Source organism: Gallus gallus, chromosome 4, assembly GCF_016699485.2.
Source record: "Gallus gallus isolate bGalGal1 chromosome 4, bGalGal1.mat.broiler.GRCg7b, whole genome shotgun sequence".
Taxonomy (NCBI): Eukaryota; Metazoa; Chordata; class Aves; order Galliformes; family Phasianidae; genus Gallus; species Gallus gallus.
The window spans coordinates 89,560,414-89,573,702 of NC_052535.1; the positions used below are offsets into that span (position 1 = coordinate 89,560,414).

The window sequence follows — 13,289 nt, forward strand, 5'->3', positions numbered from 1 at the left end:
CTCTCCTCTCTTCTCCCAGTAAGAAATTAAATTTAAATGACTGGGCATGACTTAGTTGAGCTCCAGTGCTTCACTTTCCTCTGCACAAAGCCCTAACCAATAACTTTGTGGTTACTTCTTCCTTTTGGAAGACGTCTTTGAAGCTGAACTGTTAGCACATTAATGCATATGCTGATCTTGTCATAAATGCCTTCTGCCAAACAAGATCAGCATATGCATGTAAATTCCATGTAAAATCCTGGATCAGCACAGGAAAGCACTCGAGGACGAGGGCAGATGGGTGGCACAGTGTGGGGCTGCAGGGACTGAGGTGGGTCACCATGGCCTTCATGCACCCATCCTGCAAACCCACATCTGGGAAATGGCAGCTCCATTGGCCACGCTTCCCTCCACTGTAGAGCTTTAGGAGCCCAGGGGTAACCACCAGACAGAGGAGCTCAGCCCTGTGTGCAGACCAGGTTGGGTTCATCATAGAATCATATATGGTTCCCAGCAGCTCCTGTGATCCCAGGTCCCTGGAGGAGGACATCACCCATCAGCTGAGCTGTGGCACTGCTGGATCTGCTCTGCCCCAGCACAAACTATCCCCATCCCTCAGGTGAACAACCTTGTATGGTCTTTTAGGGTTACCAAATGCCACAACACAACTAAATGATGGGTTGTGTTGACTTCCGGTGACTTTTCCCTTGATCTAAGGGCTGCAAGCTGTGTCTTGCTACCTATCTGCACCCCTTGCAAAAGGCAGGAGCAACCCTACTAACTCCAGCTGGAAGCACAGGTTGTGGAACCCTACTGAATTTTGTCCTGCAGCTTCCATACCGACCTCATATCGGGGCTGGAGAAGGAGGCACTCCCCTATCTTCCCCATTGGTCAGCAGCAGGTGGAGTTACCTACAGGAGTGGTGAGTCAATGGGGTCTGACCAGTGGGGCCACACGTGTGCCACTCGCTTGGAGGGGACCCGGAGGACCTCCCAGCTCAATGGAGAGGCACTTTTTTTTTTCTTTTTAAAGCTATATAAATCAAAATTGGAAGGGGCTGGAGGGAAGGTGTGAGATTTTTCTCATGTTTTTTTTCAAGAGCTAACGTTTTTTATCCTTAATAGATTTATAATATGCAGGTCCCTTTATTTGTTTCTATAAAATTAACTAGTAAATTTAAAATGGAAAAATGCTAGTAATAGGAACCAGGCTATCTTTGCCAATGCTGAAATGTTGCTGTATTTATGAAAGGCAGACAAGGGCATTTTTCCTTCTGCCAGGTCTTGTGCCGGAGTGCCACATGTTGGAGGGTTATAAAACTTTTACTAACGAGAAGTTGGAGGAATGCTGACTTTCTAATTGCACTTCTTTTGGATACAGGCTGCTGTTTGTTTTGGTCTTTAAAAAAAAAGAAAATGTGATTGTAATTTTGAAGTCTGCAAGTTTTAAACGTAGGCGAGCAGTGTGGGAAGGGTCTGGTACCCGGTGGTCAGAAATGGGGCTGGAAAGAACTCTTGAGCGTTGAATTCTGCACGTTTCAGCTCAGTCAATGGGAGTTTTGTCATTTGCTTCTGTTGAGAGGGTATTTCTTTGCCACCTCTGTAAAGCAGTAACGTTGGATTCCTGCTGGGAGACCTGGTGGGGTCTTTGGATGGAACCTCAGCCTCAGCACTACGCTACTGTAGATAGCGTAGACTCATAGAATGGCTGGGGTTGGAAGGGACCTCAAGGATCATCAGCTCCAACCCTCCCCACTGCATGCAGGGCCACCAACCTCCACATTTAAGACCACACCAGGCTGCCCAGGGCCCCATCCAACCTGGCTTTGAACACCTCCAAGGATGGATGGGACATCCACAGCCTCTCTGGGCAGCTGCTCCAGCACCTCACCACTCTCATAGCAAAGAACTCATTGTAAAGAATATCGTTGGCCCTACGGATTTCTTGAAAAGCAGGTTGTTAGGCAAGTGTAATTGAATTAAATGGATTAGCTCACAGTAAATGCTCCAAGAGGGATTAAAGTGCTGAAGAGCTTTGTGGAAATAGGAGTCTCTTGATGTCAGAGGGATTAAAGCTTCTTTGTGCAGAGATGGGTCGTTCCCATTCCAGATAATTCCAGTGTGTGTTTCCCTCCCTCTCTTCTTTCTTCTGTCATGTTTCTTTTTGCTATTACTTCCATGCTTGGTAGAGTGGCAATCGTGAAATTGTTTGACATTTCATTCTTTAAATCTAAACCATCACAAAGTGCTTTCTGAGGATAAGAAGCAATGCTCTGGGAATTGGGTGTTTTCTTCTCCTTCTGGAATATACTTGTATTGGAGGGGGGAGAAGCAGGGTTAGGCCTTTGAGAAATGCCTTCAGCTTGGGCTCCTCTTGTCCACCACATGTTGCTGGGAAGGAAATTTGTCACCAACGCATATAGCTGACTCACAAATCCCAGTGATGACTTCAATGAATTCAGCTGAAACCCAACAGAAATTGCATTTCCAACGGTGTCTGCAGGCAAGATGGGCTCGTGTAATACATCACGTCTCCTTTGGCAGGTACTGTGGCCAACCACTTCAATCAGGAGTAGTGGGTTACTCTAATCCTCATGAAGGTACCATAATGAAAGCAACCTGTTGGGAGAGCACGTAACCCTTGCCATGCTGTTATGTTGGTGGAGGATGTGAGCACCCCAGTTCTTATTTAGGGTCTTTGCTGAGGGGTTTTGGAGCAGCTAACACACAGCTTTCAAGGTGCTTAGATTCCCAGAAATCTGTGTTATGGCTGTGTTATGGTGACTGTAGGCTTCTGGGCTGGGGATGTATGTTGTTACCCATTCTATATGTTGTTTCCATTGCTTGCTTTTAGCTGGGATGTCAGGGATGGACACGTTCTGATGGGGAGAAAAAGGCTTCTGTCTTCCGCTAGTGGCTAACTGCTTGTTGGAGATGGGAATGACAGCCTTAATGAGGCCAAAGACTGCTTGGTAGCATTATTTTCTTAGCAAACCGGTGGCCTCTTACTGTGAGGTTGGTGCTGTTGTCCTGGCCAGTGACCTGCAAAACAGAGCTGTAAAACAGGGGGTGTTCTTCCCATAGAATCATAGAATAGCTGGGTTGGAAGGGACCTCAAGGATCATCAAACTCTGACCTCCCCACCACATGCAGGGCCACCAACCTCCACATTTAACACTAGACCAGGCTGCCCAGGGCCCCATCCAACCTGGCCTTGAACACCTCCAGGGATGGATGGGGCATCCACAGCCTCTCTGGGCAGCTGTCCCAGCACCTCACCACTCTCAAAGAACTTCCTCCTCACATCTGGCCTAATTTTTTCCATGCTTGGTTATATCTGATTTATACCTGGTACTCATCTATCACTGCCTATAGGGGTACGATCCTGGCACTGTGGGGGCAATAACAGTGTTTTCCTTGGGTTTGGTGAGGCCAGCACTCTAGCTCTGGCATTGGTCTTGCCCTGGAATCCTGTTGGAAGAAGGAAGGTGGTCTGCCCAAAAATGAGAAAGAAAGGAAATAAGAGGAGTTTTAACACTCTTTTCATGTCTTCACTGATGGCAGTTGTTGTCCCTGGAGGGGTTCGAGAGTCTCTGGTGGTGTTGAAGAAATGTTTAGACGTGGTGCTAAGGGACACAGTTTGATGGGGAAATATTGGTGGTGGGTGGACGGCTGGACTGGATGATCTTGGAGGTCTTTTCCAACCTTGGTGATTCTATGGTAGCTCTATGATTCTATGAAGAACTTCTATAAGATTATAACTGAAAGGGAAGCGTTGGCTTCTAGGAATTCTCTGCAGTTTCCCCATTGGCCTTTGGGGGGCAGATGATGTCTGGGAAATAGCAGGTTTGGGACTTGCATGAGTTGTCTGTGAGATTTCAAAGTGAGGACATTGGATGTGAAATATATGTTTGTAATATGTAACTTTAATTCTTCAGTAAGTGCTCATGCTTTAAAAAGGGATGTTATGTCAACTTAAAGAAGCAAGGTGAGACCGAGTTCTGATTCATTCTTTAGCTCCTGTGATTCTTACCCCGTGTTGCCACCCAGCTTTTCAGTACATCGGTCTATAGCTCTGAAGTTAACCTTGTAACATCTCCTGAAGCTGATGGCAGTTTGAATGGGGTCCTATGGGGTCCTAAATACTTCTCTATCACAGTAAAAACCCCAACAAACCGAAGCAGAATAGTACTGTAACAGGTTCTTCTCATCTGCAGCCTGTTCTTGGGTTTGCAGGGATGTGGTCTTCTATCGGGCTGTGCTCTGCAGTGCTTTGCTGCTTTCAGTCTTACAGAGGAAGGGTGGGAGAGCAGATCTGTGCTGGTGGATGGCTGCAGTTGGGGTGCAGCAATGGGACCTGTTGTCCCACGTTGTTGGTATGATTGAGGACAGCTTCTGATGGCGGATCCGGACTGTGTGTAAGATCCAGAGGGTATCAGCTCAGTGCATCTCCCTAAGTCTCACTTAAGAAAAGCCAAAAGATGTTCTGTCTGTGACTCAGGGCTTTATCCTCTCCTTTTGATGGGTCTCACTGTGTTCCAGGCCAATCCAGACCATCTAGGAGAGGTGCTTTGAATGTTGCCGGCTTCTGAGAATCTCAAGAAAACCCAAACCAGGCTGATAGCTGGAAACAAAAGCAGAATCTTGAAAGGAAACTTATCTGCACAGAGTTTGACAAGGCCCAGAGAGAGGGTGTGTGAAACAGCAGTCTGGGAACTCCCACAGAGAATGGGATAAAGGAATTTAATCTGGGGCCAGGAGGGGAGGACGAGCACTCCTTTAACTGTATAACTTTCTGAGGGTCAAGATAAATAAGTACAGCTCAGAGCCCCGGAGCTGATGAGCTGCAGTCCTGATTCCCTATCCTGGCTGAGCGAGTAACCCTTCCTCCTTTGTGATTCCCAGCACGCAAGGTGGAGGTATTAGGCAGAGTGATTCTTAGCACAGCAGCTTCAAATAGACTGTAGTCACTGGGGGATGGGCAGGGAAAGACTCTGCCCCATAGGGTGGTGGGCATGGAGCAATGGAGCAGCTCCCAAGGGCAGTGAGCGCAGCCCTGAGCTGCTGGAGCTCAGGGAGCATTGGGACACCGCTCTCAGCCATAGGGTTTGGGCTTGGGGTGGTCCTCTGTGGGGCCAGGGGTTGGGCTCGATGGTCCTTGAGGGTCCCTTCCAGCCTGGGATATTCTGTGGTTTTATATGAGACGGCAGAGAAGAAAAACAGCAACAAAGCGTGGCATACAGCATTACAGATAGCAAGGGGCTTTGTAGCAAGGCTCAGGTGTGGGGCTGCAGTCCTTGATGTGTGTGGAATGCCTGTACGACAGCCTTCCTCCTCTTGCTTTTAGGCCCCTTATCTAATTTTCAGCTTCTCCTCTCTGTGTAAATGTGATAAATGCACTTTTTAATCACATAACTGAGCTACTTTTGATGCCTGAGTGCAGATATCTTGTTCTCAACACCAGAACACACCGAAGTGTAAATCAACACCTTGCTTCATAAAGGACTTCTTAAAAAATGACTTTTTGACTTTAATTGTGCAGCTGACCCAGAGGACTCGGTTGCCTGAGTCCTTTTATCAGTGCTAATGTGATAAACTTCTCTTTACAGCTCCCGGGAAGGAGAGCACTGAGTTCTGATAGCTCCCTGTTCTGCACTGCAGGAGTTACCCAAAGAATGGTAGAAGTTTAATAGTTTTCTGATAAAGTGCTGAATTAACCAAGCTACTCTTTATGATGAGCTCTGAGGGTATAAATAACACTGACCTTGTCTTATGGATAGGGAAGAAGAGCAGGGGCATGGGGATGAGGATCGTAGAACCATTAAGGTTGGGAAAGACCTCAAAGGCTGCCAAGTCCAACCCCAGCCCATCCCACCATGCCCACTGACCACGTCCCTCAGTGCCACATCTCCATATATCATGAACTCCCCCACTCCCTGGGCAGCCTGTCCCCAATGCCTGACCACTCTTTTGGAGAAGAAACGTTTCCTATCATCCAGTGTATCCAACCCAACTCTCTCCTGGCACAGCTTGAGGCCATTCACAAAAGCATACCATCATAGAATGGCTTGGGTTGGAAGAGACCTCAAGGATCACGAAGCTCCAACCCCCCTGCCATAGGCAGGGCCACCAACCTCCACATTTAATGCTAGACCAGGCTGCCCAGGGCCCCATCCAACCTGGCCTTGAACGCTTCCAGGGTCCTATCTGTAAATCGTTGGGTCGAAGTAAAGGGAGAAATCTTCATTCCCCATTGCACTCCGGATGCCAAAAAATATCTGTGCAGAGGTGATATTTGGGGATATTGCTGCTATGAGCTTAGTTTTCAGCACTGGGGGGAGCTGAGTTGGAGCAGTTGTTTGTAGGGAAGGAGGAGTGGTGGCAAGTGGAAGTAGAGTCTCTGGCTTGCGTTGGACCTCAAGGATCATCAAGCAATCTCTGCAGGGCGTTTGTTAGAGCAAACTCATTGAATGCTGCATTTCCAAAGTTGTATTTTTAATGATCAAATATCGAGCAAGAAAGAAAACAGGTAAATATATCCATCACTTTTTTGGAGCTCGTTTCCCGTGCTGATGGTGAACTTTGTCAGGCAGACCTCTGACAAATTGTTTGCTGCGATAACCAGTTAACACCAAAAAGGCAGATAGGCAGAAGCTCTTATCATCTTGACAAGCGACGGGGTTTTAGTTAAAAGTGAAAACAGGAGCTGTGTCAGCGTGTTGAGTTTACACCTTGCAATAATAATGCGTGCTTTTATCTGATCTGAGGGGGATTTTATAACTTTCAAATGGATCTCTGGCGGGGAGCCAGCCTCACTGTCATTTTTTATTAACTTTCTTCTCTCTTCCCCTGTAGCCAGTCTGCTTTTTGTAATGCTGTTGAAGGGGTATGTATCCCATTCCTGGGGATATGGTGAAACGATATTTTAGAGTTCTGTGTCTAAGCCCATTAGAGGGGTCCATAAAACAATCATGGCAGCGAACGTTCAGTAAGTAATCAAAACCACCGAAGCCAACCACAGCAGTACTGCAACCTCGTCTAAATAATAGAGCCTCCTTTGCTGTGCCTTATCTACCGTCTCATCAGGAAAGAGCTAATTAGATTCTTCTAAGAAGTAAATATTGTCAGTTCGTTGGTGGGTGGAGGTGACGGGAGGTAAGACACGCTCACTGTCAACATTGGCAAACCGAGGCAGAAAACAAGACAAAGTCATAAAAACCCTATAAAAAGCTAATTGAGTTTTAAAGGAGCTCATTCACTGCGTAGGAGGTGTAGCAACTTTCCCTTATGGTGTGTGGCTTCTGGAGGCAGAGCTGGGGGAGCCCATGGCTGTCTTGCTATTCCAACTCAGCCATGTGGGATGGGTGAGGGGTTGGAGTGGGTTCCCTTTGTTCCGAGCAGCTATGGGCAGCTCTGCTGCCAGTGGGTTAAGCCAATGCATTGGATTTCTCCTGCAGCACATCTAGACTGGGGGGGTCTCGATGGCTCGCCTGAGTTGCAGTGGCTTGTGAGCACTGCTGCAGAACTTGATGCTGCAGCTTCAGAATGGACAGGCGAATACTGGGACCAGTATTTCATAGAATCACAGAATGGCTTAGGTTGGAAGGACCTTAAAGGTCATGGAGCTCCAACCCCCTGCCGTGGGCTGGTTGCCCCCACCGGCACTGGCTGCACAGGGCCCCATCCAGCCTGGCCTCAAATACCTCCAGGGATGGGGCACCCACAGCTTCTCATGTTCAGGACTCCTGAGGGACAGACTTGAATGGCAAAGTCCCAAAGCCACGTCAAGATTGGGTACTTGGGAGAGGGGCATGCAGGCAGTGTAAAAGTGGACAGCTTGAGGGAAGCAAATGTAATAAGGCTAGAACTGCTTTTTTCCCCCAGTTCTTTCTATCCTCTGTTTCTCAGGAGATGTCAGCAAAAAGGATTGATTCTGTATTCAGCCACCAAAGCCTGAGCAGCAGCTGCTGTGCTGTGCAATGGGCAGTGCTGGTCTGGATATGACAACAAACATGGAATGACCTGAACCTATGGGCTGGAGAGGGGAAGCTCTGCTTGCTTTTGTATCGGCCTGGAAATAGGGTTTGTGTTCGGGCTGTGTCTGCTGGATGAGTGCTGTGCATGGGCCAGCGAGGGTGGCTGTGCTTGGAGGCAGCCCCAGCTACGTGAAGCAAACGCTTCGTGTGTTATTGCTAAATGTAATGCTAGCTACGAACACACATTTGGTTTCTAAACTTTTTATTGTCACGTTAAGCAGAGGGCCGAGAGATTGATAGTCTTGTATAACAGAGGCAATTTTACCAAAGGATACAAAAACGCACTGGCTTTCATGTAAACCACACCAAAAGGTAGGGGGGTTTTTATTTTAGTTTAGTCCCTGGAGGGCTCTTCTCCTCCCCCATAGCCACAGGTTGCTGTGTTTTCAGGGGGCACGCTGGAGTGTCGCCCCTGCTTTGATGTGGTTCCTCAAGTGTGCCTCCTCATTGGGCTCCCTGCAGATGCCTTTATGTGAAACAGAACATTAAAATCCAAATGTTCCTGCTCCGCAGGTCGTTTTTCATCCTTTATGGGCAACGTCAAATATATTGCATAGTTGTGCTGCTGCGCCCCGGCCCGGGAGGGAGCGGGTCTGGGAGGGAACGACAGGTCGGAGCGTGAGCTCCTTGCGGTTAAGCCCAAATTTCTCTTTAGCTGCTTCCTCTGGGCCTCTCCCCAGCTCTCTCTTTCTCTCAAGGTGAAACTGAAACCTCGGTGACTTCACCCAAGCCTGCCCAAAGTTAAAGAAAATTTGATATTTCTCACTTATAGGTCACTTCAGTCCATATTGTTTCCTGCCAAGAGTGGGGGTGGGGGGAATGCCCTACTGTTAATGGAAAAGCAATTACTGTTCTTTCTGGCGTTGTGCAGCTCCAGCATCACACCTGGGTTACAGGGCTGGGGTTGGAGGGATGCGGGGTGGGATGCGGGGACGCAGTCAGTGCCCTATTGAAGGAACAGCTGCTGTGCTGTGTTGGTGTTCGTTGAAGGCAGTCCAATGTTCAGGCTGAAAACTGCTGGGAAACCTCTTCTCACAGAAGACTTTTCCAAATTCCCCAAAGTGAAATTGCTTTTGCTGGGCTGGAAAGCTCCGAGGGCACTGGGAGTCTCTCTGGGTTATTTTATGCCTTGGGACGTGGCACACACACTTTTGTTTTCCCTGCTGTGGACTTGGATTCCGGTCAGAATTCTTCTCTCGGTGAACTTCAGTTTGTGAACAAAATTAAAACGATGCAAAATGCGAAATGTGGCCTTTGTTTGGGATGCTGAACTCCTTGAGTTGGAGCAATGACTTTTTCTAGGACAGGCTTTCTTGCTTTTCATTCTTCAGATGAATTCTACTCATCCATAGACATTATGTGCTGCCATGCGCTCCTCCTGTGAGCGTGGCTGAAGGAATTATGGGATGGCTTAGATTGGAAGGGACCTTAAAACATAGAATCATAGAATGGCTTGGGTTGGAAGGGACCTCAAGGATCATCAGGCTCCAACCCCCCCTGGCACAGGCAGGGCCACCAACCTCCATATCTCGTACTACACCAGGCTGCCCAGGGCTCCATCCAAGCTGGCCTTGAATAGAATGGTTTGAGTTGGAAGGGACCCTTAAAGGCCATCTGGTCCCACCCCCCACAATGAACAGGGACGCCCACAGCTCCCGTTCCTACCGCGCTGTATTTGTGTAGTAACACCTCGTGTTTGGAAAGGCTTTGGAAAGCATTGGGTGGCAAGGCGCTGTGCTTCCCAAGGGCATTTGCACAGTCCTCTGGGGAGACTTCATACCGTGCTCAGCCTAAAATGCTGAATGTTATGTGCTCGTGGTTTGGGCATTGAAGGTTGAAGCCAAGGGCTGCGTCCTTCTGCTTGCTAGTCCAGCTTGTTCTTTTCCCATGACCACTTCTCATCCTGTGATCTGGCTACACCCTGTTAATGATCTGTATTAAGCTCAGCGTTTGATGTAAAACTTTGCATTTTCCTCTTCTTTTTTCTTCTCTTTTTAGAGAGGGGGGGAAAAGATTACATAAATTTGAGCGAATTTAATGAGTACGCTGGGCTTGCTTTTGGAATCCATTTACAGTGGATTCAGCATTATAACTTCAGTACGCTTTGGTTAAGTAACTTATGTCATAAGTGGGTGTATCTGAGAGGAGAGCTGAGCTCAGACCTCTTTGTTGTGTGGGCTTCAGAAGGACCAAGCGCTCACTCCCCTTTTTGAAGTCCTAATTCTCTTTATATGGTGTTGCAATGCCTTTCTATAGAGTGGTGCCTCTGAAGTTAGAGATTTCTAATGCAAAAAAGGCCACTTTTCCCCAATTGCTTCAAGTATTGACGTTGCTAGCAAAATTTCTGTTTTGCAGTGCTAACACAGGCCTTGTCCTGTGGCTTTGTTGCAAAAAAATCCCTACTGTTGAGACTCCTCCCTTAAGAGATCTTCCTAACGAGCCCGTTTGGTAGTCCCCTTGCTTAGCCCTTACTGCTCTCCTAACAGCACTTACGGAGTTCCTACATCTTTCCAACCACTAGAGGTCAAGATTGGGCTGTTGGACGGCACTCCGTTCCATCGCTCCAAGCCTGCTGCAGCCACAGTCCCTGTCACTTACATGTTCAGTTTTGCAGTCGTTGCCCCGTTGGGCAGCTGTGGTGAAGCTGGTTGTGCGTGGAGACGTATGCAAGGTGGGCTTTGCCTTGCAGCATGATGCAGCCCAGTGGGTTTTGTAAGGATGGAGAGATCTGCACCGTGTTTGGTTTTAATATTCTTCAGATCTACACCAGTGATCTGTCTCTGGGCTGTTTCTTCTCAGGGAGGGATTTGAAAGGGAGCTGAGCTGAGAGAGGCTGTCGAATTAAAACTCACTCAGAAATTCTTTTTGTGGGATGTGAATACTTGGTAAGCATTGACAAGGAAATCATTTTCAAGGTTTATGCTCTCTGTGGAGTCTGGCCTGACCTTGGAGGTCTCCAGCACTGCCATTGCCTCTCCTTGTGCTCCAGCTCAAAGCCCATTTTCAGCTCTTGGGCAATTGGGGCTGAATGATTTTTCCTCTTAGAAGCCAAGAAGGCTTCTGCAGCAACTTGCGTGCACTGCTCTCTGCTGCAAAGGGAGCCTGGGGCTGATGGAGCTGCACTGGGGCTGTATGCTTTGCTCCACGAGCCATGGCCTTCTCCCATCCTGGTTGAATACCTTGTACAGATCGTTCTGTAGATCAGCAATGCCGCAATTAAGATCTCCTGGGGTACCACAAAAATGCTTTCAGGAACCTCTGGGGTCCAGATGTGGAATATTTTGTGCTGACATGGGTTGAAAAGAGGAACAAATCCAACGGTTAAGTAGGTCCTTTAATTTAGCCTGTGACAGTCACCACATGGCCTATGGGCTAAGGTTTCTGCGCCTGTGCTGTAAATAGATCAATATGGCAGTACGATGGGTTTGGCATTTTGATTTGTGAAGAGTCAGAATATTGTTTGTATTGTTGCATAATCCCTGGAATGGTTTTGAAATGAATCTTCTGTTTCTTTGGAATATCTGGGTTTGGAAAAACATAACATTTCAAAGTTCCATTAAGTGTGTGTGTTTTATTTTGTCTCATTTGTCGTATTTCATGACTGATTGCATCTTTTGGCCGAAAAATAAATCCAAGGATGCAGTCGTAAAGCTTGAAATCTGCTTTTTTTCTAGGCACAGCAGCAAAGAAACCTGGACAATATTGTATCGCAGCACCCCAGGATAAGCGGGGGGAAGAAGTCCAAGAAAGAAGCCTGCGCAGGCTCAGATTTGGAGGTAAAGAACACTAGCCCCATGTCTGAGCAGGATTCGGGTATCCTGGATGTTGAAGATGAGGAGGAGGATGATGAGGTAACTGGATGCCATCAAACTCAGGGCGTTGGTCAGCTTGGGGCGATAAGCTGTGTCTCGGTGCTCGCACCTCACTCAGCGTTTTGTGCTCCTATGCAGCATGCCATAAAGATGCTGTGCAGATGGTGGAGCCTTTCTGAGTTGGGTCATTTTGTACTTCTGTCCTTGTTAGCAGGCTCAGCAGAGATGTTTAGTGTGGTAGGAGAGCAGAGCAGCTCCTGTCTTCAGTCCTGCAGCTCTGTGGCCTTTCAAAGCAGATAAATTGCTGCACAGCACATGGGATATTGAGCTTCTTCTGTGCAATGTGCCTTGTGGCAGATGCATGCTTTATGCTGAGAAGAGTTTCATTAGGACAGAATTTTCATAGATGCAATTGTACTTTCTGGTGTGTTTCTGTTGCTGGCCATTTCTTTAGCAGTGATTTCTCCTAGTAGAACTGTAGAATGGTTTGAGAGTGAAGGAACCTTTAAAGGGCACCTGGTCCCACTCCCTGCAGTGAACAGGGACACCCACAGCTCCATCAGGTGCTCTGAGCCCCATCCAGCCTGGCCTTGGGTGTCTCCAAGTGGCACCACCTCTCTGGGTCACCTGTGCCAATGCCTCACTGCTCTTAGTGCAAAAAACTTTTCCCTTATATTGAGACTAAATCTCCCCTCTTTTTGTTTGAAATGGTTTCCCCATGTCTTATCACAGCAGACCTTGCTACAGAGACTATCCCTTTCCTTCTTACAGCCCCTTCAGATACTGAAGGCCACTCTCAGGTCTCCCCAGAGCCCTCTCTTCTCCAGCTGCATAGCCCCAGCTCTCAGCCTGTCCTGGTAGGAGAGGTGTTCCATCCCCGTGATCATTTCTGTGGCCCTCCTCTGGTCACACTCCAACAGTTCTATGTCCCTCCTGTGCTGAGGATTCCACATCTGGATGCGGTACTACAGGTGAGGCCTCACCAGCACAGGGTGGAAGGGAAGGATCACCTTCCTGCCCTGCTGGCTGCACTGCTTTGGATGCAGCTCAGGATGCAGTTGTCTCTCTGGGCTGTGAGGGCACATTGCTGGCTCATGTCCAGCTTCCCACCCACCAGTACCCCCAGGTCCTTTTTGGCAAGTCTGTGCTCCATCCTCACATTCCCCAGCTTGTGCTGATAGCGGAGCTTGCAGCAACCCAGATGCAGACCTTGTGCTCGGTTCTGTAGAACCTCATGAGGTTCTGTGCCCACTGCTCAGCCCGTTGAGGTCCTTTCCCTCAGCTGTGTCACAGTTCCATGCTCAGGGCTGCCTTTCCCAAGTCTGTTCTGTTGGGTTCATTCCTCTCCATCTGAGATCACCGCTTCCTAACAGGGAACGAAGTCTGTAGTACAGCTCAGATCCCGCATGTTCCACTGGACGGTGTAAATACCAAGGAGGGGAGATGAATGCCGCAATTCGTG

The 13,289-nt window shown here is 48.2% G+C and overlaps 1 protein-coding gene across 11 annotated transcripts in view; it reads left to right on the plus strand.

Annotated features, from left to right (window-relative positions):
• The window catches only part of EXOC6B (exocyst complex component 6B), a 243,507-nt gene that overhangs the window by 88,143 nt on the left and 142,075 nt on the right, over positions 1 to 13,289 (plus strand). For 8 of the 11 annotated variants that reach the window (XM_004936290.5, XM_015286064.4, XM_025149797.3 and 5 more), the window contains one exon: positions 11,690 to 11,866. In XM_004936290.5, coding sequence (XP_004936347.2) covers positions 11,690 to 11,866 — 177 coding nt within the window. The remainder of the gene's footprint in view (positions 1 to 11,689; positions 11,867 to 13,289) is intronic. The other 3 variants (XM_015286066.4, XM_025149799.3, XM_040700116.2) reach the window with 1 other exon arrangement.